Source organism: Chlorocebus sabaeus, chromosome 12, assembly GCF_047675955.1.
Source record: "Chlorocebus sabaeus isolate Y175 chromosome 12, mChlSab1.0.hap1, whole genome shotgun sequence".
NCBI lineage: Eukaryota > Metazoa > Chordata > Mammalia > Primates > Cercopithecidae > Chlorocebus > Chlorocebus sabaeus.
This window is the reverse complement of record NC_132915.1, coordinates 107,706,839-107,729,260: the sequence shown is the minus strand read 5'-3', so window position 1 is coordinate 107,729,260 and position 22,422 is coordinate 107,706,839. Positions and strand designations below refer to the sequence as shown.

Here is a 22,422-nt window from a genome sequence, read left to right as displayed (position 1 = left end):
ACCCTGGCTGGCGTTGGGGGGTGGGTGTCAGTAGTGAGGCTGGGCTGGTAAGTTTCATTTATTTATTCATTCACTTATTCATCAACTGTTTGTGAACGTCCTTCCTGCACCAAGTAGCCCCAGAGAAGCAGCGCTTAGATTTGGCCACCCATGAAAACAATGACAATACTTGGGGATGGGAGGGGTGTGGCAACATTCCTGGGCCCTGAGGTCAGAAATTCTACTCCAAATTGAAAGCTAACAAACAAACCAATGAAGGAAACCATTAAGTAATTAACCCACCAACTAACCAAAACCCTCAGCAGGTGACTCAGATGTGCGGCCAGATTTGAGAGGCTGGCCCAGGTGACCCAGGGAAGGGCACCCACATGATGACACTGTTCCTGTTATTTTACCTACAGGTGGGGAAGCCAAGGCCCCCCGAGTCAGGCGCTTGCTCAAGGTCACACTTGGGGTGACTCGGGCACTTTGCTCGCTTATGGGAATGTTGACCGTTCTGCTGTGTCCACCAGAGAAGTCACCAGTGTCCTGGTCCCCATGAGTGGCACAGATGACACGCCCTGGAGGTGACAGGCTGGGGTAGTCAGAAGACTTCCTGGGGGAGGTGGGATTTCATCTGGGCTCAGGACAGGTGGAGGGAGACTCGACTAGCCTGGGAGGATGGTGCTCTAGGTGAACTGAGCAAAGGGCAAGGCCAGACACACAAAATGCTTCAGGGAGCGATGGGTTAACACATGCACGTCGCTGAGCCAGGAGCTTGGTGGGGAGCACAGGAGAGAAGGCCAAAGGGAGGCCAGGAGCCAGATGGGCAGCTTGACATTAAGCAGCGCCAGGGAGAGCCCTGATGCTGGCCGGCCCCCCTCCTTCCAGGAAGACAGGTGAAGAGCCTGGGAACAAAGTATGAGGGCTCAGGTGGCCCTCTCCCAAGACTGGAGAGCCAGCACCCCTCGGCACCCAGGAAGCCAGAAGGAGGACGGAGAACCTGCAGCTCAGATGTGAGAGAGGCTCCAAGAGGGCCGAGGCAGGCCATGGAATTCTCTTCCTCCTGGTCTTTCAGTTTTAAGACAACAAGATGCTTCAGGCTGGAAGGGCTCCAGGGCAGGCCTGGGAGAGATTTCAATTGGTGCTTCTCAAACTTGGCTGTGCACTGGGACCACCTGGGGAGGTTTAATGCTTCCTCCTGCTAGGCTGCCCAGAGAGGCTGCTGAAGCTGGTCTGGGGGGCAGCTGAGGCAGCGGGGGGGCGGGGGGATGAAAAGCTCCCAGCCAAGTCCAGTGTGCACCCCGACTGAGAGCCATCCAAGTGGCTTGGAGGGCAGCCCGGTCCCTGCCTGCTCTGCCCCTGGTGGGGTCATAGCTGCCCGCTGGACTTGAGGCCTTCGAGAAGACTGCCCCAAGTGTTGGGAGATGGAAAAGAGCCACAAAACCCTGACACCTCCCTTTCTTGCTGGGAGACAGCTCATACCCAAAGCTGCAGTTCTCAGCTGATGCCTGAGCTCCTTGGGGGAAGGTCCCGGGCATCACGGCTAGTCAGGACAGATGGGGTGCAGTGTCCACCCGAAGTCGTGGCTGCTGCCTCGAGGACCCCCTGGGTGGTACAGTTTTCCATTTTGGAGCTGGCAGAGGCAGCAAGGAAGGCCACCCAGCCCCCCACCCGCTTGGGCCTCCTCTTTCCTGTGCCCCTCCTCTAGGCTGAGAGGCGGCCAACCCAGTGCAGCGGCAGGTAACTGGGCAGGAGGGTAGGGCTGCCTCGTGCCAAGCAGACAGGCCTGGAGCCCTCCCTTGGCAGACACCGCACTCCTCCGCCCCCTGCACCCTCCACCCTCTATTTTTAGGCCCATTATTGTCCATTGTTAGGTGCAGTTTTTTTCCCCACTCCTTCCCCAGAAAAAACAGATCGGGTTCCTCCAGGCAAAACCGTCTCGCCTTCCCCGGAGCTGGTGCGTGGGAGCACGCTTGCTGCCAAATAGACATGAAATAAGTGAATTATCAAGTAACTGGATTAGCAGACTCCATCGTGTCTCAAAGGGCAGGGGGTGGGGAACACCACCGTCACTCCTCCGGGCCCTCCCTCCTCCAGACCGCCGGGGTGTGCTGGGGGAGGCGAGGCTGACAGGGACAGTATGCTCACCAGCACACATGGCCGCACGCACGCACACACACACAGATGACAGCCGCCTCCGTCTATCAGGCGCTTTCTGAGATCCAGCTGAGCAGCCTGTTTAGGAACCTGGACGCCGGGCCGGGCGGCCCAAGCTGGAGGTGCCAGGCTCTTCTACTTTGAAGCTGTATGGCCTTGGGCAAGTGGCTTAACTTCTCTGAACCTGAGATTCCTCGTATTCAAAACGGGTCTAAATACAAGCTCTACCTTAAGTCTTCTGTGAGGGTTCAATGAGCTATAGCTTAGGTTAAGGGCTTGGTATACATGAGGCACTCAACGAATGTTCGATGTTGCTGCTCTGAGGAGGAGAAAGATATAGAATCAAGACAGTCTGGCTATGGCTGGGTGTGGTGGCTCACACCTGTAATCCCAACACTTTGGGAGGCCGAGGTGGACGGATCACTTAAGGTCAGGAGATCAGCCTGGCCAACAAGGTGAAACTGCGTCTCTACTAAAAATACAAAAACTAGCCAGGTATGGTGGTGGTGCCTGTAATCCCAGCTACTTGGGAGGCTGAGGAAGGAGGATTGCTTGAACTTGGGAGGTGGAGGTTGTAGTGAGCCAAGATCATGCCGCTTGCACTCCAGCCTGGGTGACAGGGCAAGACTCTGTCTCAAAAAAAAAAAAAAAAAAAAAAAAAAGAATGTGAGTCCAGGAGTTTAAGACCAGCCTGGGCAACATGGCAAAACCCCATCTCTACAAAAATACAAAAATTAGCCAGGCATGGTGGTGCATGCCTGTGATCCCAAGTGCTCAGGAGGCTGAGGTGGGAGGATCACTGGAGCCCAGGAGGTCGAGGCTGCAGTGAGCCAAGACTGCACCACTGCACTCCAGCCTGGGTGATAGTGTGAAACCCTGTCTCAAAAAAAAAAAAAAAAAAAAGAAAGAAAGAAAGTCCTGAGACAGTTGGACCTGTCAATTCCAGGAAACCAAAGTCTGATTTCCCTGAGGGTAAAGAGACCCCAGAGGGCAGAACCTGCTCAGGCCAGATGGTTGAACAAAAGTGACCATAGGTGGACTCAGGGTAATACGGGAAGTCCCTGAAAGTGTTTGCAGCCTTATCTGTGTGTGTGCCTCTGCATGAGCCCAGCGTTTGCACACACTTGTGCGCATGTATGGTTCTGGGAAGAGCACCGTGGATTTTCAAGTGAGGCCATGACCATTAAAAGTGAGAAGCTTCTGCTCCAGGGTTTTCTGGGTTGGTTCCCTGCCTTTCTCCCCTCCGGGTCTTCCTGGATGCTGGGAGGTTATTGCACCTCTCCCTTCTCTCTCTCTCTCTGTTTCCCTGAAGCAGAATCTGGGGGTACAGTGGGACCCTGAGGTTGACCTGCAGACTCCCTCATTTTACAGGCAGGAAGTCTATACCCTGAAATGGGAAGAGACTTCCCCGGGGCCACCCAGCTCCTGGCAGCCAGTGCCCGGGGAAGCCCCGTCCCTAGGAGCTGGGCCCCAGGACAGTGCCAGCCCCAGAACTGTGGGCAAAGGTTTTGGATTGCGCCTGAGTGGGGACAGGGGCAGAGACAAGCTACGCTCTGGATAACAGGCTTCTCCACCTGCTTTTGGCCATCTCTTGATCCCCAAGAGGGAGGGACACCTCCCAGAAGGACACCGCCCCCACTGCAGGCTGGCAGCAGAGGACGGCCTGCCTTGGCAGAGGGCAGGAGCACCGTGGGCTCATCTCTCACTGGTCTCTTCTTCACCTTTTGCCCCACAGCAGACTTCTGCTCCGGCCAAGGGAAAATGCCTGGTCGTGTTTCATATTCTTTTATTTCCCCAGCCGACTCTTGGAGTCAAGTGGACGAATGACTTGGGCAGCAGAAGGGAGGTGGAATGAGGGGCTGAGGAGACCCAAACGGTCCCCAAGATAAACGGCACTGGGAGAGAAGGATGCCAGGTCCTTGAAGACAGGCCCGAGTCCCTTTCCACAGAGTGGGCAGTTCTGGAACACTCCAGGGCTAGATTCACAGGGATCCACACACCTGGATATTCCAATACAATTCCCTTCTGCCAGTGAGACCCTAAGAGGTCAGGGGACCCCTCTGTGGCCACCCAGTGAGATCCCAGCCCTGCTAGCTCTCAATTTCAGAACGACCATTCGGACTCCTGTGTGACAGAAGGCAGGACAGGATGGTGACGGAGGCCCTGGAGACTGATCCTAGTTTTGGCTGTGCAAACTTGGGTCAGCATCTCCACCTCCCTGCACCTCCCTCTCCTCATCTGCACTCTGACCTGGCTCCGTCCTGTTACGAGCAGGCAAAAAGCTGTGCCCATGGGTTGCTTTGCACAGCACCTTTCTCTGAATCGCCACTGGTGTGTGGCACGACGGAAGCATGTGTGCCCCAGCCTCACTCTTGAGGCTCCCAGGCGTCCCGCACACGGAGACCCACGCCATGATCGCCAGCATTGCTGCGACTGCCAGCGTTCCCGCCACCATCCTATCTGGCCTCGCCCTCCTGGCACAGAGCACTCTTTCTGTCCACCTTCCGTGATGCTGCCACCACAGAGAGCACCACGGCTGGCAGTTGGGCTTAGGGCGCGCTCTTGATCCCCTCAGGGCCCCCAAGATCCGGCTCTGAGCCGTGCCAGAGTCACCAGTAGTGACACATAGGCGGGAGCTCACCTAAGCAGGCTGGGAAGTGGATGCATCACCCTCACTGACCCTGAAGAGTCAGCTCCAGCCCCCGCTGGCTGCAGTGGCATCTGGGCAGGTATCCCGTGTCCCCTACCAGATGCTATCACGTGAAGTCAGATCCAGGGCGTGTGTAGATGGACAAAGACCTGGTTGGGGAGGGTCCTCATGGTTCCAGTCTACCTCTTTGGGAGCCCTTGGCCTGGGGTGGAGCCTCCAGGGTCTGAAGCTCCTCATGGGGTCATGGGGGCTCAAGGAAGTCACTCCAACCCTCTGGGCCTCAGTTTCCCCATAGGAAATGAGAAGGGAGAGGGATGGGTCTCATCGGTGGTTTTTTCTTTTTCTTTTTCTTTTTTTTTTTTTTGAGACGGAGTCTCGCTCTGTTGCCCAGGCTGGATGGAGTGCAGTGGCACAATCCTGGCTCACCACAACCTCTGGGTTCAAGCAATTCTTCTGCCTCAGCCTCCTGAGTAGTTGGGACTACAGGTGCCCATCACCACCACGCCCAGCTAATTTTTTTTTTTTTTTTTTTTTGTATTTTTAGTAGAGACAGGGTTTCACCGTGTCGTCCAGCCTGGTTTCGAACTCCTGAGCTCAGACAATCCACCCGCCTCGGCCTCCCAGAGTGCTAGGATTTACAGGCGTGAGCCACTGCACTTGGCCTGATTAGTGGTTTTATACTGTCTTCACAGGAGCCCAGGACTTCCTGGGGGTGGACTGGGGAACTCAGGGGCCTGAGGCAAGGCAGAGGGATACCAGTCACTTGCTTCTGGGGTCCCCTTTCCCAGGAGCCATCAATTTTGCTGTACCATGCTTATCGATGTTGGGGTTTCTCTGGCCTTAGACAATCTCCAGCATGCCTTCTAAGTTGTGTGTCTCTATTTGAAATGATGGATAATTATCTTTAGCATTTATTAAGTACCTACTGCATGCAAGCACTGACTGTGCAACAAAGAAGAGGACAGAACAGTGCCTGGCTGTGTGGGAGAGGGACAGAGGTGGAGTGGAGGCTGAGGAGGTATTTGGAGGCCAGAGAGAAGTCACAGCGTCTCCTTCCAAGGCCCCTGCTCTGAGAATCCAAGTCAACATCCCAGCCTGAAAGCAGGAGAAGAAAATGAGGGTGGGGAGGGGGAGGAGAGGGTAACCGTTTGGGTTTTTCCCCTCCTCAGGCCTCACTGTGGCATAGGCATTAAATGACTGGGATCTGAGTTTGAGTCTTGACTTCGCTCAGTTTTGGAGTCTCAGTTTCCTCATCTATAAAATGGGCACAACAGGAGAATAATAGTTTCTACTGTGTGGATTATCCCGGAGGGTTCGATGAAGTAGTGCACATAGAATGTTCGATGCTTCAGAGGAATAGATTTGAGGCCAGGTGTGGTGGCTCATACCTGTAATCCCAGCACTTTGGGAGGCCGAGGCAGGTGGATCCCTTGAGTCCAGGAGTTTGAGACCAGCCTGGCCAAATGGTGAAACCCTGTCTCTACTAAAAATACAAAAATTAGCTGGGCATGGTGGCGAGTGCCTGTAATCCCAGCTGCTTGGGAGGCTGAGGCAGGAGAATTGCTTGAACCCGGGAGGTGGAGGCTGCAGTGAGCTGAGATTGCACCACTGCACTCCAGCCTGGGTGACAGAGCAAGACTCTGATTCCAAAAAAAAAAAAAAAAAAAAAGAGATTTGAGAGTCCAGAAGTAAGTGCATAGATTATGCTCAATTGATTTTCAATGAGGTTGCCAAGAACATTTAGTGGGGGAAGAATAGGCTCTTCAACAAATAGTGTTGGGGAAACTGAATCTCCACATGCAAAAGAATAAAGATAGACCTTTTCCCTTTTACCAGATGCAAAATTAACTCAAAATGGATCAAAGACCTAGATACAAGAGCTAAAACTATAAAAGTCTTAGAAGAAAACATGGGGGTAAATGCTGCTGACCTTGTATTTAGCAATGGTTTCTTAGATATGACACCAAAAACATAAGCAACAAAAGGAAAAAATCCATACATTGGAGTTTATTAAAGTTAAAATAGGCCGGGGGCGGTGGCTCACGCCTGTGGTCCCAGCACTTTGGGAGGCCCAGGCGGGCAGATCGTTTGAGGCCAGGAGTTCGAGACAGGTGAAACCCTGTCTCTATTAAAAACACAAAAATTAGGCAGGTGTGGTGGTGTGTACCTGGAATCCCAGCTACTTGGGAACTGAGATAGGAGAATGATTTGAACCCAGGAGGTGAAGGTTGCAGTGAGCCAAGATCACCACACTGCACTCCAGCCTGGGTGACAGAATGAGACTCTGTCTCTAAACAACACAAAACAAAAACAAACAAACAAAAAACAACAAATAAGCACATGATGGCTAACATCATTAGCCATCAGGGAAATGCAAATCAAGACCATAATGAGATACTGCCCCATGCCCACTAGGCTCATCCTAATAATACAAAACAAAACCAGAAAATAAGAAGTGTTGACAAGGATTTGGAGAAACTGGAACTCTCGTACATTGCTGGTGGGAACATAAGAGGTGCAGCACCTGTAGAAAAGTTTGGCGGTTCCCCAAAAAGTTAAACATAGAATTACCTTGTGACCCAGAAGCTCCACTTTCAGGTAGACACCCAAGAGAAATGAAAACGTACACACATGCAAAAACTGGGACCCAAATGTCCACAGCAGTATCACTCCTAATAGCCAGAAAGTGGAAGCAGCTCAAATGTCCATCAGTTAGGAAATAGATACACAAAATATGGTGTGTCCACACGATGGCATATTATGCAGCCATAAACAGAAACAAAGTACTGATTCACATGACAATGTGGATGAACCTTGGAAACATTTTGCCAGTGAAAGAAGGCCGTCACAAAGAGCCTCATATTGTCTGATTCCATTTGTACGAAATGTCTAACATAAGTAAATTCATGGAGATAAAAAGTAGACTCGTGGTTTTCAGGGGCAGGGGAAGGGGATGGGGAGTAACTAACAGGTGCAGGGTTTTCTATTGGGGTGATGGAAACATGTTGGGACTAGGTAGAGATGCTAGTTGCACAACACTGTGAATGTACTGAATTGTATATTGTAAAATAGTTTAAAAGGCAAGTTTTATGTTAGACACAGTAAGACTTTTTTTTTTTTTTTAAGAGATGGGTTCTCACTATGTTGCTCAGTCTGGTCTCAAATTCTTGGCCTCAAGTGATCCTCCTGCCTCAGCCTCCCAAAGCACTGGGATTATAGGTGTGAGCCACTGCACCCGCCAAAACATTGTTTAACTGGTTAATTTTATGTTATGTGAATTTCACCTGAGTTTAAAAAATGTTTTAAAATCTTTTTAAAAATGCTTATTGCTATGCTGAGCCCGAGGTATATACATCTGGGATCCCTCTGTCTGCACTGGAGTCCACTGTTTTGTGTGGTTTTGTCTCTGACCAATCTGGATTTCACTAAACTCCCAGAATGTACCTCGCAATCACCAGGGAACATTGAATGAACTGGTTAATCTAGCCAAACCCCCTGTTGCTTAGTTGGGGAAACTGAGGCTGGGGCATATCCTTGGTCTCTCAGCAGCCGGGGCCTAGAACTCTGGCCCCCTGTGGCATTCATTCTGCTCCTATGCACTACCCCCTCCCCCGCCAGCAGTTGGTGTGTGCTTGGGGAATTAGAAACACATTTTCATATATTTAAGCAAATCTGCTGCTGATGAAAAACAAATCGGAACCTGCAAACCAAAGCCGAACAGAACCGGTTCCTGTATCATCTGCCGTTTCTCCCATTCCTCATCGCCCGGCCACTCCAGGAAGGAGCCCTGCATCAGCACTGGCCACAGGGACTCTGGCCAGGTCAGCCCCGGTCAGGGGCCACGGCTCAGCACCCACGTGGTCCAGCCTGGTGAGCTCTGGACCAGCCCCGTGGCGCAGGGCTTCCCTGCTCTGGGTTCCCACCATTGCCCCTCAGTTGCCCTCCTGCCCCTCTTGCTCCTTCAGAGCCCGTGGCCTAATCCCTCCTAACCCTAGCGAGTGGTCAGGAGCCAGACACAGGAAGGCTGAACCCCAGCTCCTACACTCCGTGGGCTTTGAGAAGTCTCAGAATATTCACCAGTTAGATGCACAGTAATAGACCTACAGGGGCTTAGATGAGGTGGAAAAGGGGTGCGGACTGTCTCCTGTCTGTCACCCACACACTTTCCCCTCGAATCATCCGGCCCCCTTCCCTGCATCTCTGCACCAACCATTCCTTCCGCCCACACCCTCCCTCTCCTGACCCTTCCCATCCTGCAAGGCTCACCTCTGAGCGCACGGCCTGTGCCTCTGGCTGTGGGTTTGGCCTAAGGGGTCCTCTTCTGTCCCTCAAGCTAAATTCTAGAATTAAAAAAAATAAAAATGCAACTTTTTTTTTTTTTTTTTTTTTTTTTTGAGACAGAGTCTCACTCTGTCGCCCAGGCTGGAGTGCAGTGGCACGATCTTGGTTCACTGCAACCTCCATCTCTCAGGTTCAAGTGATTCTCTTGCCTCAGCCTCCCAAGTAGCTGGGACTACAGGCGAGTGCCACCACGCCCGGCTAATTTTTGTAATTTTAGTAGAGACAGGGTTTCACCATGTTGGCCAGGCTATTCTTGAACTCCTGGCCTCAGGTGATCCACCCACCTCGGCCTCCCACAGTGCTGGGATTACAGGCGTGAGCCACCGCGCCTGGCCCTTTTTTTGAGCATTCCTTTTGTGCTGGCACCCAGCTGAGGGCATCGCACACCTGGTCTCATCTGTACACATTTCCTTTGAGGTTGTGTCCAGCACCATACCCAGTTTCAGACGAGAAAACCAAGGCTTAGTGTCACCAGGGACTTATCCCAAGTTCCACATCCCAGAAGTGCAGGATGTGCCTGAGTCCCATCTGCTCCCTCCGGAAGCCCAAGTTCACATCCACAGCATGGTGCGACCTGCCTGCCTGTTCGTCCATCCGTCCGTCCACTGCCTGCTTCATTGCAGGTTGGATTGGAGGCAGCTTGTGATTATACCCACAATAAATGAGAAACAGGGAAATGGAGTAAACATTAGGGCTAGGGAGCATAGAGGAAGACAGCCCAGGAAGGTGGGGATGCGCAAACCAGAAAGGTCTGGGATCTGTAAGTCTCTGACATTCTTTGGAAAGATGTCCCCTCTGGGCCCTTTCGCATGGCTGCCTGCCTTCCACGGGGTGTCTGGACTCAACCCCATTCCCTCAAGGGAAGTCAGAAGCAAGGATCTCACTCCGTGGGCCCCGGGCCTCGGTCTTCTCATTGTCTACTGCCCAGGAGGGAGACTTCACTGTGCAACAAGATGTCATTTCACGGAACTATTCTTGTCCTAGGCTGGGCCCTGCCTCGGGCATTTCAAGAGACTGAGTGGCTTTAACGGCTGGTGAAGCTCAGGCGCCAAAGTCACTTGCAACTGACTTAAGGACAGAGCAAACCTCCCGGCTTCATCCAGTTGCAAATCCCACAGAACAGGGACTGCAGTGGAGAGAATCAGGGGCTTCCAGGGTCTCCTCTGTTGTGACCCAAACCCCAGTTTTTCCTTCAAGACTCAGCCCTGGTCGGGTGCGGTGGCTCATGCCTGTAATCCCAGCACTTTGGGAGGCCGAGGCAAGTGGATCACGAGGTCAGGAGATCGAGACCATCCTGGCTAACATGGTGAAACCCCATCTCTACTAAAAATACAAAAAATTAGCCGGGCGTGGTGGCGGGCGCCTGTAGTCCCAGCTACTTGGGAGGCTGAGGCAGGAGAATGGCGTGAACCCGGGAGGCGGAGCTTGCAGTGAGCCAAGATCGTGCCACTGCACTCCAGCCTGGGTGACAGAGTGAGACTCTGACTCCAAAAAAAAGACTCAGCCCTGATCCTGCCTCCTCTGAGAAGCGTTCCTGGATCACACCATGTTTCCTCCCATGCATCCATTCATTCAGGAAATGCTTACTGGGCACTGATCAAGCCCAGAGGGAGGTGCTGGGGATGCAAAGATAGTGAGACAGCCCTGCCTTTGAGGAGCTCACAGTCCAGGGGGAAAGCAGACATCTAAAGTTAGAGAATTGGTCCCAACAGCCAGCATGCAGTGAGCACCTACTATGTGCCGAGCATCGTGCTCATGACAGTCTCCTATGCACGTTCTATTAATAGCTCCCATTTGAGAAACTAAGGTTCAGAGAGGTTAGGTCTCACATCAAAGATCACACAGCACGGGATTCTAAACTCTCCATCCCTAGGGCCAGAGCTCTTCACTGCTAGGCCAGTCAGTAAGCAGGGTGATGACCAAACGGGGCCTCCTCACCTCACTGGGCAAGGGAGTCAGAGAAGCCCTCCTGGAGGAGGAGGTGGGGTCCAACCTGAACCTTGAAAAAGGAGCCAGGGTTATCCGGGTAGAAGCGGAAGCCTTGAAAACAAAGGAAGGAAGGAAGGGGCAGGCATTCGGGTGGAGGAGACAGCACGGGCCAAGGCTGGAGCGGCTGGGAGAGCTCATGGGCGGGGGCACGCCCTCCTCCTTCCCCAGCTCCTGTCATATCAGGTGCCGGTGTCACCATTTGTTGTTAGCTGGGCATTGTCTTCAATGTCTGTTGTGTTTTCTCTCATTTTTCGCTTCAGTTCTCTCTAGTCATCTCACTTTCCCATCACAACTGCGCCTGGCATGAGGTCAGACCTGGAAACACCTACCAACTGGAGGGGTGAGATGGCGAGAGGAGGGAGGCTGCGGCCAGAAACACAGAGGGGGAAGGAGGCCCGAGCCATCAGGCTGGTCAGCTCTGCATTGTTGGATGGAAACATTTCATGATCATGATTTCATGAGGTCCGGCAGGAGGCAGAGAGTCTATGACCTTGATTCTGCATGTGGTGTTCAATGTCACGGTGCGGAGTGGCTCGAGGACTCCGGTACCTGCCTGCCAACTGTATTCATCAGCCCAGCAGACCCCCTGGGGGAGGAATGGAACCATTTGCTCTGCAGCTGGGTAAACTGAGGCACAGGGAAGCTAAAGCAGGTTCTAACTGAGTAAGATGTGTGTTCGAAGATGCACGTTCACAGCCTGCCCTCGGTTTTCCTGTCCACCAAAGCCAAGGTGCCTCTGTATGCTGGAGACTCCAACATGGCGGAAATTCGAATGTTCACCCATGTCATTGTGGAAACATCAAGCTTATCAAGATTGGATAAACAATAATATTCAAGCCTCACACTAGAACAGAACTTACAGTCTCCGCCAAGCACCTTCCGGTATGTTGTGAGAGGCATTTCCTCTCCCAGGAAGTCAGTGAGGTGGGCAAGGCAGTCACGATCATACCCCTTTTACAGATAGGGAAACTGAGGCGTGGAGCATTTCAATGACTCACCTCAGACCACCCAGCCCCCAAGTGACAACACTGGGATGTGAGCTCAGGGCTTCAGATTCCAGGCCTGTAGCTCCTGTCAGGAGCTAGTGCTGCCTCTCTTGGGTACCTTCCACTGGCTCCTGTTCAGAAGCACAGATCCCCCGCCCCGCCTTGGCAAGCGAGGCTCCCAGCTCCATCCCCCCATTCCCAGGACCCCTGCTGCTCTCCTGTTGGCTCCTGTCTCCCCTCAGCAATGCCCTCCCCTTAACCTGCGCAGACCCCATGGGACCCACAGACCTCCGGCCACTTTGTCAATGACAGGCTTCATCCACCACCATGGACCAATCCCACCCCAGCACTCCAGAGACTTCCTGTTGAAAGGCAGATTCTGGCTCAGCAGGTGTGGGGCGGAGTCTAGGATTCTGCACCTCTATCAAGGTGAGGCTGCCTGGGCAGTAGCTCTCTCCATCTCTCTCTCCTGCCTGTCAGCTTGCCCCTGAGTCTCGGGTGGCTAGCTTTTGTCTCCAAGGCACAAAGGAAGGGTTTCCCCCTTCCTGTCACGGGGAGCACAGGTGGCCGGCGGGAGCCCTGCCTTGCAGAGTGCTAAGGGGTACCTCCCAATGCCAGTCATGCCCTCCCCATCTCGAAGGGGTCCTGCACGCAGCAGTTACCCTGTGAGGGGCTGGGACGCCTTTGCCCGCCGCCCTTCCTGCTTCCTCCCTGGCCCGCAGCCTTGCCGGGCTGACTTCTGGGGCAGGCCCTGGGAATTTGGGTGGGGGCAGCTTCTCTTCTCCCACAGCCCTCATTGCAATTTTGTCCTTGCCCAAGAATCCTCGGTTGAGAGCTCATCCCTATTAATTCTCATTGTGCATTTAGAGCCAATAGGTTTTTATTTATTCATTTATCTTGTCTTTCAGCCTCCTCCCCTTCCTTGCAAGGCTGGAATTTACAATTCAGTTCTCAGGTGGCCTTGCTGAAGGACAAGAAGCCTGGGAGAGAGACAGGGTCTGCATCCTGCGTCTGAAAAGGCCGTCCGCCCCTGGGCCCCTCTTGTACCCTCAGAGTGCAGCCAGGCTTGCGCTCCCGTAGGCTGGATGTTAGGACACACCTAGCACCCGCTGCAGAAGGGGCGAAGGAGAGCAAGGACCCATGGGTGATGGCAAGGCTAAGGGGGGCAGTGGGCATCTGGCCGCCATTAGGGCGCCCCCTGGTGGCTGGTTAACAACAGCTGCTGGGGCTGCAGGCGTGGAAGCTCCCCCAGCCTGCATCTTCCACCTGCTGCCAGAGACTGGAAATACAAGGCGTGGCGTCCCCAAGGCTGGGGAGAGGCAAAGGACTCCGGGGAAGTAGAGAAGCCAGGAAAGTCACCGAGGCCATAATCACAACAGTAATAAGCCAGTGACTAGTATTGCACATTGAATACCTACTATGTGTCCGTGTGTACCATGGCAGCATGGCCGGGCTGTGCTGTCCCACCAGCACCGTGACACTCCTACATTATGGCTTCTACTGGGCAGAGGAAGACAGTGAAACTCAGAGAGGTCAGAAGTTGAGAGAGGGGAGGCTGTGCCACCTGGTGGGTGGGCATGGGCCTTGGCCACAGGCAGTTCCCAGCCTGCCTTCTCAACAAAGTGACCTTGGCAGGATTTAGGCAACATTTTCTAATCCCTAAGATGAGATTAGACTAGGACCCACCTCAGAGCATCCTAGAGATGATTAAATGAGACCTGCCCAGACCCTCCCAGGGAAGCCACAATAAACTGTGACATCAGGGTTTGAACCTAGATCTGTCTGGAAGTAACCATCCCCTCCAAAAGCCAGCCCTCCAAAAGCCAGCAGCCTGCCACGCTGGCCTCCCCATCCTCATCGGACGCACATTTGTAATCAAAGCAGAGCCGGATGGCAGCCCATGATGAAATATTTAAGTCCATCAAACAGGTGGCGAGACACTGAGGACTCGCCCATGTGGTAGATTGTGGAGGGACTATTCTTTCTCCCCTGCCTTCCCCACCTGTCTGCCCGGGAGAGGAGCAGGGGGTAGGATGGGAGAGCGCACCCTTCCAGACCCCAGGGCTTGAGGATGGCTGCCTGGGATGAGGCTCTGCCGGCACTGGGACTGGGAGGAGTGACCACCTCCCCAGGGCAGCTGCCCACTGCGCTGGGTTCTCTGCCTGAGGGTGGGGGCGGGGCAGAGGTCCAGGGCCAATGACATCCTAGCCAGCTTTGGCCAGGAGAGGGCCTCAGACTTGCCTCTGAGGGTCATCTCCCCACCTCAAGCCCTCAACCCGAAGCTGGTCCTAGAATTATGATTTAACTGCTCCCCCAAGCACATTGAGGTAGTGATTAATATTTAAGAGAAAAAATACAGTCAAGACTCTAATACGAGACAGAGGTTGACTGTGTCCGGGAGTGTGTGGAGAACCCTCCCACCGATTCTGAGATGTGGACGGAGCACCAGCCCCCATCCTGGCCTTCCTCCTGGCTTCCAGAGCCCAGCCCCCTTGCTTGGCCCTGCGGTCCCCGGGGCAGTTATGACCACAGACTATCCAGCCCCAGCTCCTGGCTTCGTGCCGCCTTCTCCTTCCCTCCCTCCCTCCCTCTCTCCCCAGCTGGCCCTGGCCCAGCCACCACCCACAACGACAGCCTCATCGCCACTGACAAGCCCAAGTAAGAAGCTACCTTCTCGGGCTGATTGCCCTATGATGTGAGCAAAGCCGACCCATGAGATTGAGTCCTCAGGACTCCGAGGTGGGGGCACCGGGTCAGCCCCACCATAAGCCCGGAGACCTGGAGGCTCCTCCAAGGACACGCAGAGGCACAAGCTGCCTGGGGGATGGCATCACCCCCCTCCTGTGAGTTCCTGCAGCCTGGTTGCCCTACCCGGCTCTGCCCTGCCCTCAGGGACGGTCTCCAAAGCACTGCCCAGCGGGAAGCAGCTTAACTCAGAGACACTGGAGCCACTCTAAGCTGGAATCACAGCTTCGCCACCTCCTGGAGCGTGACCTTGGCCAGATGCCTTCACCCACCACCCCTGGACTGCCTCAGTTACCCCACCTGTATGACCGGAATGACAATGGCTAACATCTGCATGCGCTTACTCTGTGCCAGGTCCTATTCCGAACCCTTTACCTACATTAATTAAACCACAAACTCCTCACAATGATCCTAGGAGCGTGTGCTCTTAGTGTGCCCATTTGGCAGATGACAGAACAGAAGCCCACAGACGTCACTGGGTCAGAGCCCTCCCCTGACGCTCCTTCTTTATACAACACAGAATCCACCTGGCTGGCTGAAGGGAGGACTCCTGGCAATGGCATCAGGCTCAGCCCACACACTCAGGCAGCTCACATGCAACTATCTCTGCTGTTGTTGTTGCTGTTAACATTACTTGAGTACTGAAGTACTCCGTGCCCCTAGGACTACTCCTTCTCTAACTAGGGAGGCAAGGGACAACGCCTGAATGTCTGCCTTCCTGGACTTACCCGGGGGCTATCGCCATTGCATGTAGGAATGGAACTGGAAGGGGACCCAGCTGTACTGTCTGTCCCGGCCTGACCCCCAACTTCCTCCTTCATGAATCCCCTCTGAGCCTCCGTCAAACCTCCCCATGCAAAGGGCCAGTTCAGTGCTTGGCATGCTCTAGCTTCATGGTACAGTCTGCTGGATTGGATTGAGTGGGCTAAGAGGTTGCACCGCAGAAAGGATGAACAGAGGGGTATCATGTTGCAGGTAGCATCTCGCTCACTCGCCCAGAATGCTGACTTCCTACACAGGAGGTGGGGCTTACCCTCAAGGCTGGGGAGCCAAATACTATGGGCTTCCCAAGGGAACTAATCTAGTGGCCAGCTGGCCGAGAATGCCCCTACCCCAGAGAACAATGTCACATGACCCCAGTGTCCTCAGGGTGGCCTCTGTTTTGACACATTTCCAAGGTGGGACAGAGACCTGGTCCAGGTCTGGTCCATACCTGGTCAAGAGGCAGGAAAGTCAGCCTTGCATCTCGGTCCCCCAGCTCTGCTCATCCACCCCAAGGATCTACTCCAGACCTCCTCCCACTTGACCTGGGCAAGCAAAAGAGCAGTAAGTGGACTTACATGGGAGCAGAACCTCTCAGGGGGGTCTCCACACGTGATGCCCGAGGGTTCCACCTTCACCTTGACGTAGTCCTTCAAGCGCATCACCTTGGGCTGGCAGGCGTAGAACTCCCAGGTGGGGCCCTCATCTGTGGTCACCCAGGATTTGCAGATGTCGTAGTCCCCAGAGGCCAGAGGGAGGCAGTGCAGGAAGAGCGCCAGCAGGTGCAGCATGGCTGCGCAGTCCGCAGGGGCGCGGCCCAGAGAAGCCCTGGAGAGGCAGCGACGGGGTCAGGCGGGACTTGTGGCCTCAGCATGGAAATGCCACATCTACCAGGCGAGGGTGGCCGGGTGTCCCAGGGACCCAAGCACTGAAGCTTTGCAAACAGCGAGGAACTTGTTGTTTCCAAAAGGCCGATACAGAAAATTCAGAGCCAGTGTTTCTCAGACTGCTGATGGACAGATCAGAAAGTTGCCCACAACTTCACGTCCTCCTAACCTTGTCATCACACCTCCCCCGGAGGTGAATCTGATCAAATCAGGCGGACTCTCAAATTGTGACAGTGGATGGAAATGGGATAAGGAGAAAATCCGCAGGGATCCTGCATGAGGCCGGATCAGATTGCTTTTAATTTTTGTCCTTCCAATCAATCCAGGTCTTTAAAGGGCTCTTAATGGGTGACGTGCTCAACACCACTGCAAAATAACCCTCCAGCCTGCATTGCAAAGATAAAATAAAATCAGGAGGTGGACATGTTAGCTGGAAACATGTTCCCTCTTTGGGACTGGACTTGGGTTCTCAGACCAATAAAAGAGATTTCTTTCATATGAGCTTAAGGTGGCAACAGCTGTGTGACTGGACTAGAATAAAAAGCTACTGAGGTGCTAACCGGGGAGAAGGCTATTTGGCTCTGCTTTGGTGGGGGCCGGCACTAATGGGGCTCAGCTGACCTTGGCTGGTAGCCATCGGCAACTTATTATGAAGTTTCTGAGATCTCAGCTCTCAATCCATCCAGGTACCTGGGGTCTGGCTTGTCTTTCATTGTAAGAGGGGAGGAGAGAGAGAGCTCATTAGCAACAACACCTGCAACAAATTAAAGAGGGGGAGAATAGAGACGTATAAGAACAAAAGCTCTCCGGCAAAATGTGCAAAAAATGAGGTTGCATTAGCAAAGTCTCCTGAGAAAAGTGGGTTATTTTTATTAATATCAGAGTTGCACATTTGGGCATGTTCTTTAAAAGATGATGCATTTTTCTCTCATTTATAGGAGGGTTAGTTCAGCAGAAGTGCCCCTGTTTGGGGGTCAGAGACTTTTGAAAGCATCTCCAGGAGGCAAGATTTAATGGTTGCTTTAAAATACCGTGACTATCAAGTCAGAATGTCAGAGTTGTTGAAGGCAAAGATGAGAATGTAACTATAGGTGCAGATGAGCCCATACCTATATGTACAGATGAACAGAGTGCTCCACGTGCTGGCCAACCATGAAGAGCCAGGCACTGAGAAACAGCTCCCCAATCATAGGCACAATCTGAAATGGCAAATTTAATTTTTTTTTTTTTAACTGTAAGAAACTAGGGATACTGAAGACTGCCAAAGAGGTGAAAATGTTTTGTGAGTTCAGATTTTTCTGATCAAGGCCAGCATTTTGCAAATCATTCTTAGAGGGTATGTCTATCAACGGGTTACTATTATGATTATTGCTGTGCTATTTTAAGCTTCTGTTAATTATTTAAAATCAAAATAGATATAACTGTTATATCAAAATAGATACCAGTTACATGAACGTTACATCGGGAAATAACATGACTACAGTACTGTGGTGTGTTCCAGACACTGCATACGTCACCCGGAGAATCCAAGTCCAGCCAGCATGGGATTCTGGCCAAAAATATTGGCCAATAGGGCAAAGGTTACTGCAATAAGTTACAGCAGAAGTGCCTGCATGATTAATTATTCTGGTTACTATGCCTCCGATGATTGCATTTGACCTCCCAAACCGCCCCAAATGTCCAGTCTGAGCCTGGCTCTCCCCTGACATCCTCTTCACCTTCTGTGCATGCAAGGCCCCTGAAGAGTTAACTGTGCTTCCATGAAACTCCAGCCTCTACCCAGACAGAAAAACGCTCCTGCCAAAAATGACAAACCGAAGTGGCGGACACTTGCTGCCCTGAGCACCTCAGGCTCGGAGCAGCCCCCAGCCAGGGCCCCAGGGCTCCAGGCATGGGACCCATTCATCTGCGTTAGGGCGACCCCTGCCCCTCTCTCTGGGTGAAGGGCTGCTGATGGAGATGAATGAGAACCCAGCCAGGACCATTTTCCCCGTCTCACCTCTGACTGTTTAAAGAGGAACCTGTTATAGAGCCTGCCCGGCCTTGAAGGCGCTCCTTGCTAGAAAACTCTCAGAAAGAACGTGCCCGGTGTCTATTTTTGCAACCTGAGAAAATGTAGTAAAAATAAAATAGCGCGGCCGGCAAAGGTTTGGATGCCACTACCCGAGCTCGCGCTGCCCAGAGCACAGCACGTTCCTAATTAATTCTTCCAGCAGTCGACTCCCAACTGTTCACTAACAGGTAGGGAGCTCCTGGCTGCTGGGACAACCAGGACGCCGGGCTGCGGCTTGCAAGCAGGGCGCAGCTGCCGCCTTCCTTCAGCTGCAGGACCCGCGGCTGCTCGGGGCTTGCAGGGCGCTGGACGCCGCCGGGCGCGGGGAGGCAGCGAGGCCCGGAGGCCGGGAGGCTGGGGCGAGCGGCGCGCGCGGTGCAACTCGCAAATCTATTAATTGCAGTCCTGTTGGTTTAAATGCCACGCATTCCCTGGAAAATAAATAAATAAATAAAAAACCCCTAACAACAACAAAATCTGCCAGGGGAAAAATGTGTTTACAACTAGTCAATCAATTGGGCGTTGCTGGCATCGCAGGGGGAATTATGAGCTCAGCACACGAATATTACAGGCGGGTTCTGCCAAAAAGAAAAAAGAGAAGGGGGGAAGAGACACAGGAGTCCCCGGATAACGAGGAGGAGCGCAGAGAGTGAGGAGTCGGCAGGGAAATTTTCAGAGTAAAAGGCTGCATCCCGGAGGATCGTTTTCTCCGTGGAAAATTTATCTTCACCTGATATTATTAAGAAACTGCAGCTCCCAGAAACAAATAGAATCAATGTGCTTTATTTTCTTTTAAGAGTCCTCAGGAACCGAGGGGGGCTGATAGCCAGGGTATTAAAACCCGAAAATTAGATTTTATCAGGATTTCTGAACTCAGATTTCTCTGTCTTATTGAATTAGCGCCTCCCGAGCTGGCTGGGCTCGCCAGCAGGTTCCTCTCGGAGTTGCCGGCTGCGCCCTCGCCGTGTGGGAAACTTGCCGCGGCGGGCGCGGGGCCCCTGGGGGCACCGGAGAGAGGGCGCTGGGGGCTCCTGGGACTGGAGGGGACTCAGCCCACCCCGGGGTTCCCTCTCCCTCCTCGGCAGGGGCGGCGGAGGGGGGTGAAATCTGCCTTCGGGGGAGGGTGGGGGTTGCCGGGAGGGAAAGGGAGCTTGGCCGGCGGGGTCACCTTCCCGTCCTCCGCCCCGGGCGGGGTCCAGCGGGCGCCCGGCGCTCACCGCAGCCTCGGCGGGCGTCCTAATTCCGGCAGCCCCGGTGTCCCCTGCTCCGGAGCGGGCCCTTTATCTGGCCCCTGGGTCCCCGCCCGCAGGACCCCTGGAAAGTTGGGCGCGGGAGGCGGGGCGCGAGCATCCGGCCTCGGGTGGGTCCCGGCGGGCGGGGTCGAGGCCGGGGCCGGGGTCGAGTCAGTGCTTCTGGCCGGCTGCGAGCCTGGGACACCGACGACCCGGCAGCCCCGCAGCTGCTTTTTGTCTTCCCAAAGTTGCGTGCAAGCCACGGGAGCAATTAATAATTAAGCCTGTAATAAAGGCCCGGCCCGGACTGAGGTGCCCCCTTTTTCGGCACTGCCTTACTTAATTAAAAGACACCGAGCAGGGCGCCCAGGAACTAGTTGGATCCTTTGCCCCGGCGCTGCAGCCTGCGGCTACCCGGCTGCCGCCGCCCCCCGCCCAGACGGCCAACTTACTCCAGAGCGGGCGGACCCTGAGAGCCCGCGGTCCTCTCTTCCCGCCTTCCCGCCGCCTCTGCTCCCCCAACCTGCGCGCCGCTCAGTTCCAGGTTCGACTCCACGCCGGCCCCAAGCCGGTGCCTGCGCCCCCTCACCTCCCGACCCCCTCCCGGCGCCAGGAGAAGTTTCCAGCCCCAGCCGCGGGAGTTTCTCTGTGCAACTCACAGGCTCCCAGTTTGCAGAGAGATGGGAGGGCACGGGATGGGGGTGGTTCTAAGCGGTGGCGGTGAAATTGGGGTGGGGGAGAGGCGCGGGAGTAGGGTTAATTTCCTTTTTCGAGACACATCCGAGCATCCTTGCAACATCCCTCCCCGACACACATAGACACACACACACACACACACACACACACACACACACGAAGGAAAGGACCCGGGGGAAGCCGGCCAGAAAGACAAGCTACCCCTTTAAGATGCTGCTAAGAACGCACCCTCACACACCCCTCTGGGGCGACTCCAGTCCTCAGCTCGTAGCAGCCGCCACCAAACAACTTTTGCATCCGAGCCTTTGCCGGGCCGCTGTAAGTGGCTCCCGGGCCCGGGCAAGCCTGCATGGTCACCGAAGCCCTTTAAAAATGAAACCAGCCTGGCCAAGCTGCAGCCTCTCCCCCGCCCGCCTCCCGGGCTCTCCCCGCCCGCCTTACCCCGGCTCGGAGCGGCTTCCCGGCGCGGAGACCCGGGAGGGCCGAGGACCGCCACCCTCCGGCGCTGCGCCTCCCCCCTCGGGCTGGCGCTGGGTGGGGGCGCGGGCCGAGGGCTGCAAGCCGCTGCTCCTTCCCCGCGCCGCTCCCGCCGCTGTGGCCGCCGCCGCCGCCGCCGTCAGATCGGGGCCGGGGAGCCCTCCGGCCGCCGGGGGGGCCGCCCGCAGCCGTCCCGGAGACGCGGGCCGGGGGAGGGGGCCGCCCGCGCCGCCCGCATCGCCCGCCCGGGAGGAGCGGGAGGTCGCCGCTAACAAGTGCAAACTTTTTGGCCCCCCTGGGCGGCCCGGGGAGGACCCGCGCTCCGGCGCCGGGCGGCCCCCGGCCCGGGTGGGCTTCGCGGCGGCTCGTCGGGGAGCCGGGGCATCCCCCCGGCGCGGCGCGGGCCAGATGGCGGGCGCTTCACTGCCCCCCTGCACTCCGCTCCAAGTTAATGCCGAGGCTAAATCCTCTTGCCATCACTCACGATCACCATCGGGGCTTTTATCTCTCGGTCTGATCCGGGCTGCGTAACTTCCTCTGTGTGGCTTTAACACACCATCCCACCACGGAGCAACGGTCTTCTTAAAGGTGCAGGAAGGAAATACTGCGCGGCTCGGGGGACGCGCCACGGCCCGGGGAGGGGCGCGGCGAGCAAGGGAGTCCCCGCGGGCCCGCGGCCAGGGTGGCCCTGGCAGCCTCTGGGGGGTCGCTGCCTAAACATCGCCTCCCGGCCCGGGGGCCAGCGGGTCCCTGCGCCCAGAGCGCATCCTCAGCCGGCTCCGGTCAGGCGCAGCCGGGCTGCAGCTTCCTTTTCCAAAACCTGGGGGCCTGCTGGGGTGCCAGCACCCATGGGTGTGGGGGCTGCCCCATCGGCACGAGGGAGGGGGGCCAAGTGAGTCAGTTCCCCCACCCCCCACAGCCAGGGGCTCAGGGCTGCTCCTCGGTCTCTCCCTGTGAAGTGCTGCCACCCAGAAGGCCCCAAGCAGTGGGTACCGGGGTGGGTGGGTGGATTTGGGGAGATGGGGAGGGGGAGCGATCTGAGCGCACAACCAGAGCCTGAATACCAGCTGACACATCGCCGCCTCCACCCTGATGGGCCCTGCTTTTGACGAAGCCAAGCCAGCTCTGCAGAGAGTGCAGAGTAGGGGGGCAGGAGGGGCCTGGCTAAGGGGTTCTCTGCCTCCTTCCCCTGCAAGCATGGGAGGCAGGTGTGGGAGGGCTCCCGTAGCAGCAACCCAGGGCAGAGGCCACCGAGTCGGCAACATCACATCGGGCAGCCCTGTACTCTCCGACCCCCGGGTGGTTTCCTACCAGGCTGCCTCCCAGGGCTTCTGGGAGAGTTTCCACATCTTCCAGAAGCACATGTGGTTTTCGGACACTCCTGGCCTCCTGGGGTGGGCTCACTGCAGCCTTGAGCAGCCAGCACTATCATTTGGATGCATCAAGAACAAAGGGCCTGAGGACA

General features: G+C 55.1%; 1 protein-coding gene across 11 annotated transcripts in view; it reads right to left on the bottom strand.

Annotated features, from left to right (window-relative positions):
• Positions 1-21,914, bottom strand: part of NTNG2 (netrin G2) — an 82,856-nt gene extending 60,942 nt beyond the window's left edge. For 2 of the 11 annotated variants that reach the window (XM_037994199.2, XM_037994207.2), the window contains exons 1-4: positions 20,922-21,912; positions 17,609-17,698; positions 17,121-17,253; positions 16,191-16,885 (exon numbers count right to left, since the gene is read on the bottom strand). In XM_037994199.2, the coding sequence (XP_037850127.2) occupies positions 16,191-16,403 (213 nt within the window). In that variant the 5' untranslated portion in view covers positions 16,404-16,885; positions 17,121-17,253; positions 17,609-17,698; positions 20,922-21,912. Of the gene's footprint in view, positions 1-16,190; positions 16,886-17,120; positions 17,254-17,608; positions 17,699-20,708; positions 20,865-20,921 lie in introns of those variants that run through there. The other 9 variants (XM_073022031.1, XM_008005872.3, XM_037994201.2 and 6 more) reach the window with 9 other exon arrangements.
• Positions 21,915-22,422: the final 508 nt, after the last annotated feature.